Source organism: Glycine soja, chromosome 6, assembly GCF_004193775.1.
Source record: "Glycine soja cultivar W05 chromosome 6, ASM419377v2, whole genome shotgun sequence".
Lineage (NCBI taxonomy): Eukaryota > Viridiplantae > Streptophyta > Magnoliopsida > Fabales > Fabaceae > Glycine > Glycine soja.
Window position 1 is genome coordinate 15,383,342 of NC_041007.1, and position 18,083 is coordinate 15,401,424.

At 33.3% G+C, this 18,083-nt stretch overlaps 3 protein-coding genes across 7 annotated transcripts; 2 read left to right on the forward strand and 1 right to left on the reverse strand.

Annotated features, from left to right (window-relative positions):
- Positions 1–329: 329 nt before the first annotated feature.
- On the forward strand, positions 330–4,038 carry LOC114416435. 3 transcript variants are annotated; one of them, XM_028381293.1, is made up of 5 exons: positions 330–483; positions 675–761; positions 1,336–1,502; positions 1,965–2,387; positions 2,761–4,038. In XM_028381293.1, the coding sequence occupies exons 2-5, from the start codon at positions 735–737 to the stop codon at positions 3,173–3,175; spliced, it is 1,032 nt and encodes a 343-aa protein (XP_028237094.1). In that variant the 5' UTR covers positions 330–483; positions 675–734; the 3' UTR covers positions 3,176–4,038. The 3 variants fall into 3 exon arrangements, with proteins under 3 accessions (XP_028237094.1, XP_028237096.1, XP_028237095.1); XM_028381295.1 differs by having other exon boundaries at positions 1,336–1,469; XM_028381294.1 differs by having other exon boundaries at positions 691–761.
- Positions 4,039–4,255: 217 nt separating this feature from the next.
- On the reverse strand, positions 4,256–10,060 carry LOC114416436. The gene is made up of 5 exons (XM_028381297.1): positions 9,839–10,060; positions 9,686–9,756; positions 5,188–5,291; positions 4,953–5,007; positions 4,256–4,713 (listed from the first exon to the last, which is right to left on the reverse strand). Exons 1-5 carry the CDS (start codon positions 9,914–9,916, stop codon positions 4,584–4,586), a joined length of 438 nt encoding a protein of 145 aa, XP_028237098.1. The 5' UTR covers positions 9,917–10,060; the 3' UTR covers positions 4,256–4,583.
- Positions 10,061–13,096: 3,036 nt separating this feature from the next.
- Positions 13,097–18,083, forward strand: LOC114416437. Of its 3 annotated transcripts, none has more exons than XM_028381299.1 (6): positions 13,129–13,291; positions 13,435–13,444; positions 15,254–15,320; positions 15,931–16,332; positions 16,973–17,316; positions 17,532–18,083. In XM_028381299.1, the coding sequence occupies exons 4-6, from the start codon at positions 15,963–15,965 to the stop codon at positions 17,745–17,747; spliced, it is 930 nt and encodes a 309-aa protein (XP_028237100.1). In that variant the 5' UTR covers positions 13,129–13,291; positions 13,435–13,444; positions 15,254–15,320; positions 15,931–15,962; the 3' UTR covers positions 17,748–18,083. The 3 variants fall into 3 exon arrangements, with proteins under 3 accessions (XP_028237099.1, XP_028237100.1, XP_028237101.1); XM_028381300.1 differs by having other exon boundaries at positions 13,438–13,444; XM_028381298.1 differs by having other exon boundaries at positions 13,097–13,444.

Below are 18,083 nucleotides of genomic sequence, written 5' to 3' on the forward strand. Positions count from 1 at the left end.
TTACTTTTTCAGTAACAGTAATGATATGTTTGTGAAATATATATTTTATACATATAAAGTTATAAGAAAACACTTTTAATTTAAAGAACAATATAGTTACACTTATTTTAAAAGCTACTCAAAATAACTTCCTAGATTAATAAAGAAAATACTTATATTAAATTCTGACTTTTTAGATTAAAAAAAACACACTCAGTCCTTTTAAAAACAAAAACAATTACCATAAAAAAATAAAATTAACGGACTCTTTTAGAAAAAAATGTAATTATTTTTCCAAAAAAATAAATATATATTCGCATTTCTCGTATAAGTAAAGAAAAACAGAAGAATTGGGGAAGAAGAGATAGGGGTGGTGGCACTGTGTTACCGATATCATATCATATATTCTTTCATCTTCTTGGGTTAGGGTTCTACGCTTTCAATCTCCCTTCATTCATTTCAATTCCTTCCCTCACCCAAACCGCACTATCGTTCTTCGATACGGTACCTTCCTTTCCCTCTTTCTTTCGTTTATCTTCAAATTTCGCTTTATCCAAAATTTCTGCACTTTTCCTTGTTTCAAAGTCGGTGCCATAAATTTATTTCTCAAATTCGAAATGTAAAACTCTTACAGTTTGGTTTAATTTGGCTTCTTTATATAAGTTTAATTAACGCTGTTTCTTATGTATCTTTAGCTCCATCTTTGAATAGGTCCTGTTTATTGAGCGGTTGTGGATTAAGAGTAAAAGTGTAAAATGGCCTTCGTAGCAAATCAACCTCAGGTACTTGGATTATGTATTTTTTTATTATTATTTACAATTTACTTCCAATTTCATTTTCCATTTCTATGAATATGATTGTTATTAGTCAAATTAGGGTCTTCAGTAAATGTAAAATGTCAAATGACATGATTTGCTATCGCCAAAGTTTAGTGTCCGTGTCAAATATGATTGCTTCCCAGTTCTTGCTTTTCGTTGCAGAAAGATGCTCTCAAATTTTAGTGTTGGAGGATGCAATTTTTATATCTAGTATTATTAGATTATTAGTAGTTAGTACCATCCAGTTATGTTTTCTGGTGGTAAGGATTCAATTTTTGTATCAAATTTAATATTTCAAGCAACAAGGTTTTTACCCTTTAATTTTGAAAAATCCAGGGGTAGGAAAATCAAAATTTTATTCAAAGTTGAGACTATATACGATTGTCTCTCATTCGCAAAGTCTTGCTTGTTCTGAAAGTCTTATTTGTCTCTTTTACTGGGTGTTTTGTGTTTGTCATATGATATTGGTTTTGCTATCACAAATTTCCATGAATGTTTGGTTATGAACTATATAGATGATTTGCTTTCTTTTCTGCAGGGTTTGTGTGTGACATCTTCCTCAAGGCATTTGCCATGGAGCAAAAGGCTAAAGTTGAAGCAGTGTTTAACAAAACATCACATGATTGGAAGAACTGACTGGCATTGCCTAGTAAAGCGGAATGCTTGTTTAAGGTGCAGAAATGTGAATTCTGGTGATGGAAATTAGTATGGTCTTTTGTCTGGGTCACTTTAAGGAGTTTAGAACTAACTAATGAAATGATAGAAGTGTCTTTTAGTAAGAGGTTGCCCTATCATAAAGAGTTACCATAATCAAATTTCAATTGCTCTCTATGGGGGCTTACATGAAATATTTTTGTCATCATCAAACCATTTTCTCCTTGCAGAATTGGAGCAAAGAAAAATGATTTCTGGAGAGAGAAAAACCAATTTGTGCTCGTAAACGTTACTTACATCAAATGATTGATGCATTACTTATGTGTCTTCTCTCTGTTTCTAGTACCAATATTAAAATTTGTAATTATTGTATAAATTCATATTTATTGATTCCAATATTTCAATTATTTTTTTAAGTTGCATACCTGTGATCATTGCACATGCAGAAACGTACACAAACTAAATGCACATGACCTGTAGTCCTGCTTCTCATAACAGGTTTATTGTTTCCAGTGTAGGGCCTCCTTTCTTTTGTGTAGCCAAGCTCAAACCTTTGAGGATTTCAGGCTTCAAAGGAAGCACCCAAAATGATGATTCAGGAATCAGGGCTAATCAGTTGAAGGCACCTAAGACCTCTGTTAGACTAGGAGAGAGTGGGGAAGCTAACAATGTTCCACTCTCTTATGCATCTGAAACAAATGATAGCATTGAAACATCATCTGCTATTCATAGACTTTTCAATAAATGGCTGACCATGTTGCGCACACAACCATCAAGCCAAGAAGTGGAGAAGATTTTTGAAGAACCTGCATCAGAAGGAATTTTACCAAAAACTCAGCAAGAGACTCAAATTAAGGAAAGACGTGCAATTTTGAAGGTGGCATGGTCCCATTTTCTGGCCCTCGATGCAACAATAAAGATTCCTTTGTTGGTATTGTAAGTACTGTTGTTTTTTCCTCTCTGCAAGTGATGCAATCTTTGTTGAACTAGGATGTCTTTGCATTTTTTGCTGTACAATATGCATTTTTGTTTTGTTGTCTTCAAGTTAATTTGTTGTTTGCTTGTCACATATTTAATCCATGCATGGGTATTGGGCAACTTGGATGCCTTGATTGAAGCAAACTTTAAGTTTGAATTTACGGAGAAAAAACCCAGAGTGTATGACATGTTTTACGGCTTAGTCAATATAGTATGTAACTAGGTTCTGCATCATTCTTCAACTTTTTACCCTTTTAAACAATGTTAACACATCATTTGATGGCACAACAATGCTTTTGATGTGTCTTCTAACTTTATCTTTTGTTTACAGCATTCCTCTATACCTGGCTGTTAATGTAAAATATGGTGCTGAAGTTTCCAAGGAGTTAACTCCTTTATGGATTTTGGGCCCACTTATTGTGGCTACCCAAATCTTGGCAATCCGTTGGCTATGTGCACTCTATGTTTTCAGCTTCAAGCAGACTGTCAAATTACTCAAGAATTCTCCTTATTACTGCATTTTGGCCTACAGCTATGTTTTTCGTGGCAAGCTCAAAGAGGATATCTCAACTTATGTTTTGCAGCCTATATTGCGCGTTAAAAATAGAGACTATAAACAGCTAATAAGAAAAAAGTTGAAAGAATTGCAGGAATGGATAGTGGAGATGTATCTTGATTATGTGGAATCTATATGGCCCTATTATTGTCGAACAATCAGATTTTTGAAGAGGGCTAATCTTATTTAGGTTTGGAAATTGGAAATATTCTTAGGGGTAGTCTCCAGAAAGGCTGAAGAGGGATGAAGGAGGGAATACTCCGTAGCGTTGAAATTTTTAAATGAGATATGGCCAATCCCATTTTCTGTTGGGGTTTTGGTGTTGAGCAAGTGGTCATGAGGAAGTTAAGTTCCTAATTCATGTTATATTGAAAACGTCACTTTATTCTTAGATTAGGTTGTATTTTTTATTTATTTTGAATCACTGCTTGTGTTTCGAGGTTCTATGTGAGATTGATTCTATTCTGTAACTAGTACTTTAGCTGAGTTTTGTCCCCAACCCTCCCTCTATCCTTTGTATTATCTACCATTATTTCAACTTGGGAAACTACTGGCGAAATTATAGGTGTGTAAACCTCGTCCTGGTTGAATTGACGATTGATAAGGCTTGACCGAGTGAGTGTTCATATTTTGTCAATCAGCAGAAGAAGATACGTTTTATGATTTGTCAGCCAGAATCCGGAGAATGTATTGTGTAGAATGACCCTGCATAGTGAGGGAAGAAAGCAGAGATGATGGATTGGGGGGGGGGGGGGGGGGGGGGGGGGGGGGGGAGTTGACTTTGAGGGAACAGTGGAGACTGGAGAGAGAGAACTGAAGTTGTATTGGTTCTGCTCGTTGCTACCCTCTGGTATTGCTTCTTGGAGGGTGCTAGAAACCCCTCCTCAATCAATCTTCCAGGATAAGGTGAATATATCAAAGTTAACTTTTTTGGGAAGATGAAGTAAAATGACTTGGTACACAAGTATTTGAAAATTTGATAATTTAACACTGTTGGTTAAACATGGTATAAACTGATGTTTGATTGTATCAAAGCAATTGGAGCGGCACCAATTGATAGTATTCCTTTTTATCTGTCTTTTAAAACTAATGTAAAAATTAAGAAATACAATATTTTTTTTATTCTAATAAAATAATTGTGAGGTTTGCTATTTATTCCTTTTTTCACACCACAATAAAATATTTGTAAATTAATTAAAATATTGATAAACAAATAATTAATGTGATCTCAAATTTTATAAATGACAGATAAATAGAAAAACTTTGTACATGACAGATAAATAAATAAAAAATCTGATAATTAAAAAGAAACAGAGACAGTATTATATCATGGACTTTCTTTATAGTACTTAAACAACTAGAATGAATGTGAAATGCAGAATAAGTTAGTGGGTGGCAATGATGCACTTTGCAATCAGTATACTGAATCGTATAAATAGCGCCTCTTAACACGTAATTATGACCCCAAAAAACCATCTGTTTTACGCTAGGAATTTGATGGTTGAGACCATGACCATCTTTTCAGTCACAAGTTCCTGAATTTGCGTTAAGCTTTCTAAGATGTCATGCACTGATGATGCTTCTCAAGGCACATTATTTCAGTTCTTCTTCACCGCATGTTTCCCATTGGGGATGTTAGCTTGGGAATCTGCTGGTGGAGTTGATCCATTGCTGGATTGGTCTTCAAAACCTACTACAGGATCTGCATATGACCTGTAACAAGTCAAGCTAGACAAAAATGTAGGAGCTTGGATTAGTAACTGGAAGAATGTTAGAGAAAATGTTCATGTACGTGCTTTTTATGTTATTTTGTATAATAGGGCTGGGCCTATCTTTCTTGTATTGAACTTTATTTTTCAGTATATAGAGGCTAACAACATTGAATCAGTCATTCTTAGTTGTATTCTTCTCTTGATATTTTCTAACATGGAACATGCAAGATGTTTTAGTTCATAACACATGCTTACCTGCTTGACTTTATGATTTCATCATTTACTGTTATTTCCAAATCAAATATGTTGCCTGCAAAAAAAAATATTTACTATCAAAACAATACACACATAAACTGCAGCAATATATTCACAAAGGTATGCACAATGGACTTTTCATGCGTAAATCAAAGGAATTTGTAATACCAGTAGCAGAGAAAGCAGACATCTTTTATATATTTTATTACCAAAAAATATAGCTAATGTTGCATACCTCCATTGAAGTTTTTGTTAGAGAAATATTTTGCCAGCAAACGATGAGCATAATCATGATCATATTTTCTGAACCTCTCTATGCACTGTGGACTATCCAAGTGACTGCAAATTGAAGAATATGATAAATTATTTCAATCTGGGAAAAGAACTTGCAGTTGCAGCTAATAACATTTTTAAGTCCAAAGTTTTTAGATTTATGTCCTTTAACATATAAGTCACACACTTTACAGCATTCTAAAATAGATTTTTTTTGCCAAAAAATAAAATAACCTAAAGGGGAATAATAATTAAATCTGATAACAGTGGTGAATGTGATGTGCATATTAGGCAAACTAATGACTATGTAACGGGCAAACTAATGACTATGTAACTGAAAATGAAGTTATATGACTCAAGAGATCAGATGAGCAATTGAATTTAATTTATTCAAAAATATCCATGAGATACTGAAATGGCACTCAGCACTAGTCTTCCTAAACCACTATAGTAAATGGTAAGGAGGAATTTGAATGGACTATTTATGCAAAACAAGCATACATTAAAGGATAAGTAAACTTTTGCTTCTTTTAGTTTCCAAACCATACACAAAGGAGAAGAACTGAATTAGCAATTATATGATACTAAATCAACCAAGAAACATAACTATAAAGTGTTGAGCCCACATACACCAAAGGATGTGACTAAGTTGAAACCATAATACCAAGTATCATAGCAGTATGGTCATCCAAACAAATATAAATTATAAAGTTTCAAACTTCTAACTAACATCACAGATTGCTATGATAAAAACAATGGGTTCAAAGGAGATTTTCATTCAGAAAAAAGATTAAATATATAAATGAGCTGTTCTAATATGCACTTATGCAGATACCAATGCTAGTTTCAACACAAAGAACAATGTTTTGGTCCTTCATCAGTATCTCAAAAATGGCTTGAAATACTTCTACCATTGATCACATCTATTTCCAAATGTCAGATAATTTCAAACATCTTGCTGCCACTAAGGCCTGAACCTAGACACTTCATCTATTTGGCTCAGTTGGCAATCGAAGCTCTATAAGAGTAATCTTGCAAGAAGCACCTATGATCATAGCCATACTATTAGGAACCAAGAATTGAAATGAGGAAGAAAATAAAAGATTTTATTGACTAGTAAGAAAAGAACAGAAAATAGGAGAGAAAACTCTCCTCCAAGGGTTTCCCCTTCACAAAGGATTTCTCCTTTCACAAAGAGCTAATGCTCAATCTACAAATGATAAGATCCCCCTCTCTCCTATCCTTCTTCCTCTATTTATATCTAATAAACCCCTTTAACTAACTAACTAACTAACTGACTGACTCATTAGAAATTTAACTATATCAACTAACTCTTCCTTCTCCTTATATCTTAACAATACACCCCTCCTAAAACTCAACCTTGTCCTCAAGGTTGGAATTTGAAAACTGGAATTGCACACTGAAACTTCCTAAAATTTTGTCTGATTGCTGGAAGACTACTGCACCCTTGTAGCTTAACTAGGAACGACCCACTACCCCTGCATGCAAACTGAGATCCGGTGGCTTCGGTGTGGGAGGGACAAGGGTGGACTCCATATAACTTTAATCAGCATGACTGGCTCAGTACATTCCTTCTGTCTTAGCTTCATGGCTAAGCTGTCAGCCATAGATGCAACAAAATTTAATGCTAAAGGCTCACCCAACAAGTTGGCATTCCAGGATTTCAGCACCGTTGTTGTTCCAACCACCTTCATGAATGATTTTTGTTTCACCATAACAATCTTTTTATGGAAATCTGAATCTTGAAAACAATGTGCTTCGACTTCCTTCTTGATCAAATCTGTAATTGGGTTATCAAGAAAATTGTCTTCGCAGCCCACATTCGTCACTTCGTTTTCCTTGTGCTTCTCCCTCTTTATCGATGGATCAACTTCTTCCTCCATAACCTTTTCAATCTTTTTTTCTCTTGCTAACTTTGCTTCATCATTTTTGGTTTCTTCTCCACCACAAAGGGTGTGGTTCTTGATTACTGAACCTTCTTTACTTCTGTTTTCTGATTTCAAGAACTGCAATGGGTCACTGTCACACTCAAAACTGCTACCCTTCAAATCAGTTCCCCCTTCTATGCTTCTATCAAAGCTGGGTAGTTCCACCTTTCTTGCCCAAGAACTAGCCTTTGCTTCACTGAATTCTAATCCACTTCCCTCCATGCTATTTTTGTCTTGTTAAGAGGCATGGGAATCAACTTCTTCATTCAATATCTTGCGCAACATGTGTTTCCGCTCTGAAATGTCGGTCCTCCCTTTCAAGAACTTTGTGGAAGTCTCCCATTTTTTGATGTGGGTTTTTGTCTTAGTTGACTTTTCTTGCTTCAAGATACTCAATCTTTCAAAGATGTGGTTACCATGGCAATCTTCAAATCTTTTGATCAAAGCTGTGGAAAATGACTCCCAATCTGAATCTGGATTGTTTTGGCTCCAAATGTAGAACCAATGTGTTGCAGCACCCTCCATGCTCATGAATGCATATTGCAGCTTATGGAACGAAGGAATTTCTTGTACCTCAAAGAATTTTTCAGCCCTAGCAATCCAACCAATTGGGTCTGTCCCCATGAACGCTGGCAGCTCCACCTTCTTAGCCCAAATTTGCGCTTCCTCCATCTCTAACACTGGCTTCCCCTCAAAGATCCGGCAGGTCGGACCAATTTGTTAGGAGCCAAGAATTGAAATGAGGAAGAAAATAAAAGATTTTATTGACTAGTAAGAAAAGAACAGAAAATAGGAGAGAAAACTCTCCTCCAAGGGTTTCCCCTTCACAAAGGATTTCTCCTTTCACAAAGAGATAATGCTCAATCTACAAATGATAAGATCCCCCTCTCTCCTATCCTTCTTCCTCTATTTATATCTAATAAACCCCTCTAACTAACTAACTAACTCATTAGTAGTTTAACTATATTAACTAACTCTTCCTTCTCCTTATATCCTAACAATAAACATACCATTAGAAAATTTAAGGGGGAATTAGGCTCACATTTAAAGGGTGTGGAAACATCTCATGGAAGAAGGAAAAAGCCTAGGTAGAGAGGGTGAGCAAGTCAAGGCTGCTAAATTTGAGTACTTTACAAATAAGAACATTACAGAATCAAAGTTGGGGCAATATGCAATATTCTCTTAAATTCCTATTAAAATTTCTCTGACACTATTCTCATCTGCATATTCTCACCCTCCCTTGTATTATCTTTTTCTTTCCCATCCTGCTCTCCTTATTTTTATTACAAAAATTAACACCTATTCTGGTGCATCCATGTTGTTTAATTTCAATATATATGGTGGCTGTATCAAATCCTCCATAAAGGAATCAAACAAGCCAAATATATCATTGCTATGCATCCATTCTAATATGAACTGTTAAAAATTCAGCCAGAGGATGTTGTTTTCTAGCAGTGGCACATAGCCGGTTACTCTATAAAATGATGATGCTTGGGTGTGTTTGGGAAAAGGTTAGGTTGAACATAGCCCACGTTTTTCTCAATCCACCAAAATTCTTATGTCTCCGTTTTTACTTTGGAACGTGTGAACAGACATTTGGCGCCTTGATAGAACTGAACCAGAAGCAGAGAATGTGTGTATTACTATTGTGATGCCTCCAACACCCAAGACAGAATACAGACGAGTTTTGAGGTCTCACCACCCTCCACTTCCTAATCCCCCATTCCCTCTAATTGACTATTTATAGTTTCTTAACTAACTAACAGTTAGTTATCCTAGCTGTTCTAACTAACTGACAGTTACTAAGGCACTTAGCTCTTCCAAGGATATTTCCTAACATACCCCTTTCCTCGTCTATCATGCCTCTAAGGGTATGTTTGGATTTCAGGTGGAAGGGTCCGAAAGTATTTTGAGAGTAAAATCAGTTTGAGGTTATGTTTGATTATCCCTCAAAAGTATGTTTCAGAGTAAAATTTTGCCTGCAAACTTAATTCTAGATAAACAAGACTTTAGATACTTTTGCAAACTTAGGTTTGACTCAACCTTAAGTTTACACACTTCAATCCAAACATACACTAAAACGGCAATCCAAACACACACTTAGTCAAATCAATAAAAAATACCTAATTGTATTTTCTAACACTTCCCACGTTGAATTTTCTAACCATTCTATCACCAAATTACAACCCAGCTTTAAGTTCAAAAACAACACCAACAAGTGACAAGACCTAAAAGAAACGGATCCATTCTAAAAAGATTTCCCTTTTTACAGAGCGTGATCCGAGCCATACTCATAATGATTGATAATGTTGCCAATGCAAGAGATGAAGAGAAAAATAAACAGTGAAAGCTAACGAAATTTTCAAATAGCTTTCAAATAAAAAGCTTTACAGTTCAAGATCTCCAGAAAATTCAAAGCAATTTTCTTTTTTAAATAAAGAGTTCTATGCACACCGAATCAACAGTGAATAATAAGGGCAAAACAGGTAGAGAAAAAGAAAAAGAACTTACTCAAGACCATCGGTGAAGTTAGGTTTTTTATCATCGACGTGAGAAACCCCATTATTTGTAACAGCTTCCAACTTAGGGGGGAAAAAACTGAGAATAATTAGCATAGAGGCGCGCGTGTGCATGCGTGAAGTTGAATAGCGTGAATTGACTCACCTGGTTGTTGGGGGAGGTGTTGCCGGAGCGTGGAGGAGGAGGAGGAGGAGAAGAAGAAGGTGAAGGCACACTCGCCATTTTATTTATATCTTCTTTCTTCCAAATTCAGGTTTTAGGCATTTGCAAATTGGGATGATTTCGCTTCAGTTTCACTTGTGATACTACCACACAAGTTACAACAGCAACAAAAACATACTTTGTCAGAGTCACCACCCCCAAAATATAAGAAATAAATAAATACTAATAATTGCTCACCTCTTCTCCTGGCCCACAAGGTTGCGCTAACTGCTAACTGGTGTTGTGTTCGGTCCTCAAGTAATGACTTATAGGTTACGCTTGATTTCTTGAAAAGATGAGACAAATGTAATAATGTTAGATAAGTAATTAAGTCATAAAATAACTTTGTTTATTATATAGTGGTCGATTAATTTTGTATTATATCTTATTTCATATATTTATATATTGAATAAATTTTATTATAAAATCTTAGATATATTAATAGCATTTTACAACACAAAAAAGATAAACATCTCCACAAAAGAGGTGCGGCCTATGATGTCATTGAGCACAGAGTATGGTGACGTGAGGTCGTCACACGATCATGACGATAATAACAACGACCAAAAGAAAAAAAAGCATAACAAGAAAGAGGAAAAAAAAAGAAATAATGAAACAAAGGGGAATAATAACAATCGATACTAACTTCATTGATAACCAACGATGTTTGAAGAGAGAGGTTTAGAGAATGAGACAAATATGAAAAAAAAAAATGTGTGAGATAATGAAAAGTTAGAAAGAAAAGATAATAATGTATTTTTTTACTTTTATTAGACACTGACAAAAAATTATAAAGTTTAGTGAGGTACAAGTTTTGAGTATTTGTCTTATTCATCTTTCTTTATTTTATGTTGTCCCTTAATTATTCTTTAAATCAAACGTTAGACAATTATTTTTATGTTGTATCGTCCCTTGTTTTTTAGTGAATCAAATACACATGGAGTAATAGTTTTTTTGGTTGAGTTTTATCAAACTTTGTTATTTGAATTGAATTAATCAAAATAATTTAGACTAAGTTAGATTAGATTTGTGTAACTTTTTTTATAATAAATTTGAAGTGAATAAACCTAGTTAATATTGACACGTTATGCTTTTAAGATGGCAAAATTAAACAAAATTACTTATAAGAATGGAAAATATATTTTAATTAATAAAATATATAATAATCAAGTAAATTATTTTATTTATTATTTTGATCATTTAATTGATTATCATATCTAAAAAAAGTATTTCATAAATTTAATAAATTGATCATTATTTTATATAAAATTGAAATTAATATAAAACATAATGGTTTAATTGATTGATTTAATAGAATATACACTCGTTATCACTAAATTATTATAATTGCATATCTAATGAATTAAAAATTAAATAAAAATTTTCAGTAACTTTTTGGTGAGAAAAAAAAATCAATATAGAACTATCATATGATATTACGTGATAAAATCTTGTTTTATAATAATAACTTGATTTTATTTATAAACAAGACTAATATAAGAATAAATGTTGGTTATATTTGATAAAATTATTTGAAAAATTAATTGGTAACTAAAAATTTTTAAGCTAATTTATTAAATTAAAAATATATAGTAAAATTAACGGTTGAGATAACTGAAAATGTAAAATGATATATTTAAAAATAATAATAAAGAATTTGAATAATTATCAAGAATAAAAATGATATAAAATATAAAAATTTAAAAGCTAGTGTAAAAAATCTTATTCCAAGTAGTATTTTAAAAAATATTAGAAGTTACTTAAAAAAATTTATTTACTAAACAGATAAATCAGTTTTTTAGTCAATAGAAAAGTTAGACACGAGCTTGACTTGCCATAAATAGCGGTTATCTATGTATAAATTTGTGTGCTTTTGAAAGTTAATTTTAAACATTCAATTATTAATTTTTAGATTTTATAAAATCAAATAAAGTTTTAAATGTAATTTTATTACCAACAAGTTGTTGGTTTGAATGATATTGCAATTACTATTGATTATTTTTAGTTTTAATTTCACTGTAAATATTTATTTTATTTTTTACATTTCTAAGGTTAATAGAAAAAGATTTAAAATTAGGCTTCAATTATACAAAGAACCTCAGGGAAAGATAAAAAAAATGTCCCTATTTTTTTTTTTTACATTTACAAATTATAGAACACATTCATATTTCCGGGAAGGAAAATGTAAATTTCAAAACTAGAAGAGAAAAGAATAAAATTTAGAAAGAAAAAAAAGGCATAGAATGTAATATGCCAAAATTGTTAGGATTAAAATGTTTAACCTAGGTTGTGAATCAGGGCCAGTGGGGTATAAGATTTCTATATGTTCATGCATAAGAAAAAAAAAAAGAGAACTATTTTTAAAAAAATCTCTTGAATAATAGTCAAAATTAGTATATGAGTTGAAAAATCTAACCCATGAAAAAAAAGGTTAAAGTGTTGGCCGGGCAATTAAGGGTGGGAATAGGCTTAAAAGGTCAGAGCCTAACCTACGATTAATTTTTGAGGCCTGAGCCTAGTCTATAGTCTATCAAAGGCTTTTATTTTGACTCGGCCTAACCTTCTTAAAAGCCTAGCCTGACCTGATAGCCTATTTAAAAGTCTTATTCACATTAAATCTTTAATATTCCGAGTTGTTTTTATAAAAAAAAAATAGCACACCTTTTATAATAGACTAAATAAGGCCTTAATATATAATTTGTCTTAATTTTTAATCTAACGTTAATTTAGTTGGTAGTCCTAAAAATATATTAATAATATAAAAGCTTGAAGTGAAAAGAATATGATTTTTGTTTGATTAGGAACGTAGTAGAAAAGTTAAAGAAAAAAACCTGATAAAAAATTGATATGATTTTTATATAGGAACGTAATAGGATATAATTTTTATATAAGAACGTAATATGATATGATAGGATATGACTTTTATTTGCTAATAAAAAAACTTGTAATTAAAATTTTACTTAATTATAGGAATGAAATCTGCTGATTTTTACAAAAATAATATTAATTGTACCAAAAAAATAATATAAATAAATAAATATATATATATATATATAGATCGGCCTTTTAATAAGGCTAAGCCTGACCTATTTAATTTAATGAGCTTTTAAAAAAGTCTGACCTAGCCTTTTAATTAAATAAGTCAGATCAGACTTTATGTAGGTCAAATCGTGGGTGACCCCTCTAAACCGACCTAGCCTATTCCCAATTCCGCAACAGAAACAAAAACGGGTTCGGTTCAATTGTATACAAGTAAGTAAGACTCATAAGACCCAGAAACCTACGGCTGAGGGCAGTGTCACACGTTGTAAGACTCAGACTGGGTTCCACTTTGGGTTATTCGCTAAATCTTTCTTTATTTAAGAACTAAGATGATGGTTCAGTGATTCAACCAACGTGAGACCCTTCTTCTATCCTTCGACCTTTCGCTCTCTCGTTACCTTCTTCATTCGCAATATTGTTATGGCAAATGCTAAGTTTGGTTCCACTTTTTCATGTTCCGCGGCTTCTCTTTCTTCTTCTCCTTTCCAACGCACTAGAAGTGCCCAGGTGCTTATGCTAATGAATTTATTGAATTGTTTCTCAATTTACTCTGTTCCCCAATTTTACAATTTCATAATGGTTTTGCTTTTCAGTTTTCTTTAATTAATGTGTATGTAGTACTTGTCTACATGGTTTGGGTTGACTAAGAGTGACCGATAGTTATGTATGCATGTTTTTTTTTTAAAAAAAAAATTGTGTTTTTCATCGGTGGTGTTAAGGCTTTTCTTTTTAAATTTTGTGGAACTAGGACAGTAGAAGTTCCTCTTTTAAACCTCAAGAATCGAAAGTTAATTTTGTTATGTGTTTAGGTTGCCGAGGGAGAATGTCCCTGCTACAATTGGACTTTTAGATAGGATAGGGTTGGTGCTGAATTTCGCTTCATCAGTATGGTTTGACTGAAAATAAACATTAGTGGAGATACAGAAAAACTGATCCCTTCAAATGTGTTATTTGGAAAAAAGTAGCTTAATGAAGAGGGAATGTGAAGTAAATTCTTAGTATTTATATTCACCCTTTGGCGCTGCAAACATTGATGTTAAATCTTCATTCTTTAATAGCCTTGTAACCGTAGTCAATTTTATTCGAACAATTACACCAACTGTATATTGCAAAGGCATTTGGAAAGGAAGAAGGAAAATTAAGGAGACTGTTGAATATGCATTTGATAATTGGATGTTTCCTCAAACAAGACACCATGATCTTCATACAGTACATGAAGGATATACAAAATATGATACTTGTTTTTTTGTTATTTACTCCAAAAATAGTTATGTAATTACCTTCTGAAAATTATTAATAACCAATGGTGCGATGGTTTGCTCTGCTAGAAAAAGATATGTAAGGTGTTAATTATAAGGTGGTTATAGAAGGTAGACCTAAATGGTATTGTTTTGGTTTGGGCAGCAAGTTCAGTAGCAAGATAAATCATAGCTAACTTAGTAATCAGTTTATGATTTCCCTAGCTGTAAATTGGTTTTTACAAGTGCTGAACTTCTGTGTCTTTTTTTTCTCTCTGTCTCCTTCACTCTTCCTTTCAACTTTCTTAAGGTGGTTAATTGATTTTGGTTTATGTTAGATACAAGTTGCACAGGAAATTGCTACATGTGTCAAATGGGTATATGCATTTTCCTGAGACATGGTCAAATGGATGTGTGCATTCTGATAGATTTTCTGTGCATTAATTTGATCAATGAATAGTGTTTATGTGAATGTTTAGTGAAAAAAATTGGGAATTCATTTTATAGTCATTTGCTCAAAGTCATGCATGGCTGCTAGAATTTTTTGCAAACTATATTCTGTTTGGTGTGTTCGTTTTATAGTCATTTTATGTGTTCGTGTGTGTGCTTCATGATACAGTTTACAAGGCTAAGAATATCTGGGTGCTATTTCTAGACACAGATTCCTATGAACACTAAATGCATTTTAAATGTGATATATGAACTGCATGGGTTATTCTGACAATCAGTTCTATGAAAATTTAATGTATGGTTTATACTATTTAATTTTTTAACAGTCAATTAATTTCCACATATAAATAATTCATGCTATAGATAAGTTACTATATACATAATTCTTTTGTGAAAATTGATGTGGACAGGGTCATGACGTGATTCATGAGGCATGACATGTATTACTCTTTCCATTTTCTGCTAGATATTTTAAACTGCCTATCGAGCAATTCATGTGATTTTCTATTTGAGTGATGCTGTCTGTTGGATTAGATCTATTTTATTATACTGTTTTTCAAATTGTTAACTGCTGTATCTTTGAGTATTGCTTTATTTACTCTTACATAATTTCTTTTCATTTATTTAGTTGAGCTTATCACAAGGGTTGTTTGTCAACCAACTGACTGGTGCTCAGCTGCAACTGTACACTAAAGGTAGCTTATTTATTGGTTGATTTCTTAATTTCTACATTCTGCATTAAATGTCCAACTTAATTCCTTATTCATCCTTTAAAGCTATGACAATTTTGAAACGAATGGTTCCAAGCATATTTCTTGAATAAATTTGTTGTAGAAATTTGAATTTTTGTGTAATTGCAGCTCACCCTTGAACTGTGGCCCATGTGTGGATTAGACCTTAGGGGTCTAGAAAGGTGCAGATGATTGCTGAACTTCACACTGTGTGAAAACACTATTAAAAAACCCGTTAACTATGGTATATTGAAGGTTAAAAACTGAAAGAATACTGTATTTTAGACTTGGGTCACATTTGCAATTTCCCCACTTTGTTTTTCTTTTTTTGTTTTTTGTGTTTGTTGCCATGTGACAGTTCCTTCAGTTGGTTAACAGTTTGCTTAATTGAGGGTGTTTTGCACAAAGTATTATGTTCCCAGGGGTCATTTGCACACTTCAAACCTTGAGATTTAATCTGCATGTGGACCAAAGTTAAAGGGTGTGATCTACAATTTGCAATATATTTTGTATAACCTCCTTTGAATATGTCTTTGTTAATATTCTTTTGTTTTTGCATTTGTATCGCGGTTAGACAAATCATGCCAGCTTAAGTTTATACATGGAATGCCGAACTTAAAAGGAAGGTTACAGAAACAGCTTAATGCTCTTTTTGTTGTCTCTGAGGATCAGTCACAATACTGTGAGCTCGAAACAACTGCTTTAGTGCCAGAAGACGATACAGTTGCAGAAGACATCTCTCCTGTAAGCAACTCGTATTCTCATTTATCAGGGAGTGATGGAAAACCAGGTTTAATATCATTCTATAGCCGTCCACACAGAAGAGACAGTAAGATCCTTTTACCAAATTCAGAGAGAAGTCAAAACAGCATATTGTGGTTTTTGGGCCCAGCAGTCCTAGTAGCTTCCTTCATTTTTCCTTCACTCTATTTACGCAAAGTGCTTTCCATCATTTTTGAGGACTCTTTGTTAACTGGTAACTTTTCCTTGGAAGCAAGACTGTTGTGTCTGAATGTTTTATGTATTTCATGCTACATCGCTTTGTCTGCAGTAATTTGCATAACTTACTATTTTTATGCGGAGTGTTGTCTATAATTTGGCTGTAATTCGTAGTAGGATACAATGAAAACTGTGGAGAAAAGGGTAATTATTTGTATTTGGGTTTGTTGGTAATTGATGATGCTAGGAAAAACATTTTGGGTGTTCAGAAATTGGAAATGATGCTAGTGTGGTTGCTTGACTTGGAATTATTTGTTTCTAGACAAAATGAATGGCATCATTCATTGGATGATTGGACAGAAATGGAGATTAAACTATGCAGACAGATATTGGATGAAAAATTTTGCAACTTCAATATCAATAATCAACAAAACATTTCAAAACTTGAAATTGGTTTAGAAATTCAAGATGTTTGTGGAGTGACAGGGAAAAAGAGAGTTGTCGTTATTGTAATTCTTGTGAATTACATGCTGCAACTATGGTAGGTATGAGATGATAATCCTCAAACTTTATAATGCTTAATTGCTTGCTTTAATTCTTCTTTTCTATCATCTTTTTTTTGTTGCTTTCTTCTTAGCTCTGAATTATAAACTCCGAAATATCTTCTTTATCTCCAGATTTCCTCATATTATTCTTCACAGAAGCAATTTTCTATTGTGGTGTTGGGGTATTCCTCTATCTACTAGACCATGTAAGAAGACCCTTGCTAGTGGATACAGTTGCAAACAATAGTGATACTCTACCCCCACAATTGGGACAGAGAGTCTCTTCTGTTGCTACCCTGGTGCTTAGTCTTGTAATTCCAATGGTGACTATGGGTTTGGTCTGGCCATGGACTGGCCCTGCAGCCTCCGCAACTCTCGCCCCATACCTTGTTGGTATAGTTGTCCAATTTGCATTTGAGCAGTACGCTCGATATCGAAAGTCTCCTTCATGGTCTGCCATTCCATTAATCTTTCAAGTAAGGACAATCCAATTCCCTGTTGATTAATTTTCTGTATTTTGTCTTTGTGGTAGAAAGTGGAAAGTAAAGTTATTTGGTTTTGGCTAATTGACAGTCTAAATTTACATTTTGATTATCTTATATTTGCTGTCTCTTTTTGGATTGAATCATCTAAAATATTTCTAATATGCTTTTATGATCACCTTTCTCAACTAATGAAGTGTTATTAACAGGTGTATAGGTTGCACCAACTAAATAGAGCAGCACAACTGGTGACAGCTTTATCATTTACAGTTAGAGGAGCAGAGATGACCTCACACAACATGGCTATAAACAGCTCTTTGGGTACCCTTCTGAATGTCCTACAATTCCTTGGTGTGATTTGCATTTGGTCCCTATCCAGCTTCCTCATGAGATTTATCCCTTATGCTTCAACAACTAAGCAGTAAAGAATATTTTTTGTAAAGTTTGTTAGCAATTTCATCTCACACATCAAAACACCTCCAGTTCATCTTCGTGCAGAATATGTAGATGTACATGGGCTTACTTTTTGGTGGTTTAAAATTGTTAAATCTAATTGGAATTTTGGACACTAATTCTCTGATTCATCTAGAATAAAAAAAAAATGGTGGTTTCAAGAATTTGAAACTGAGGATTTTGGATACCGGTTAAACAAAGGAATATTTATAGTTCTACTTGTAAGGCATTTGTTTTGAATGAAGTACAAGTACTTGTGTTGTAAGGCATTTGTTTTGAATGAAGTATAAGTACTCGTGTTCTTTAGA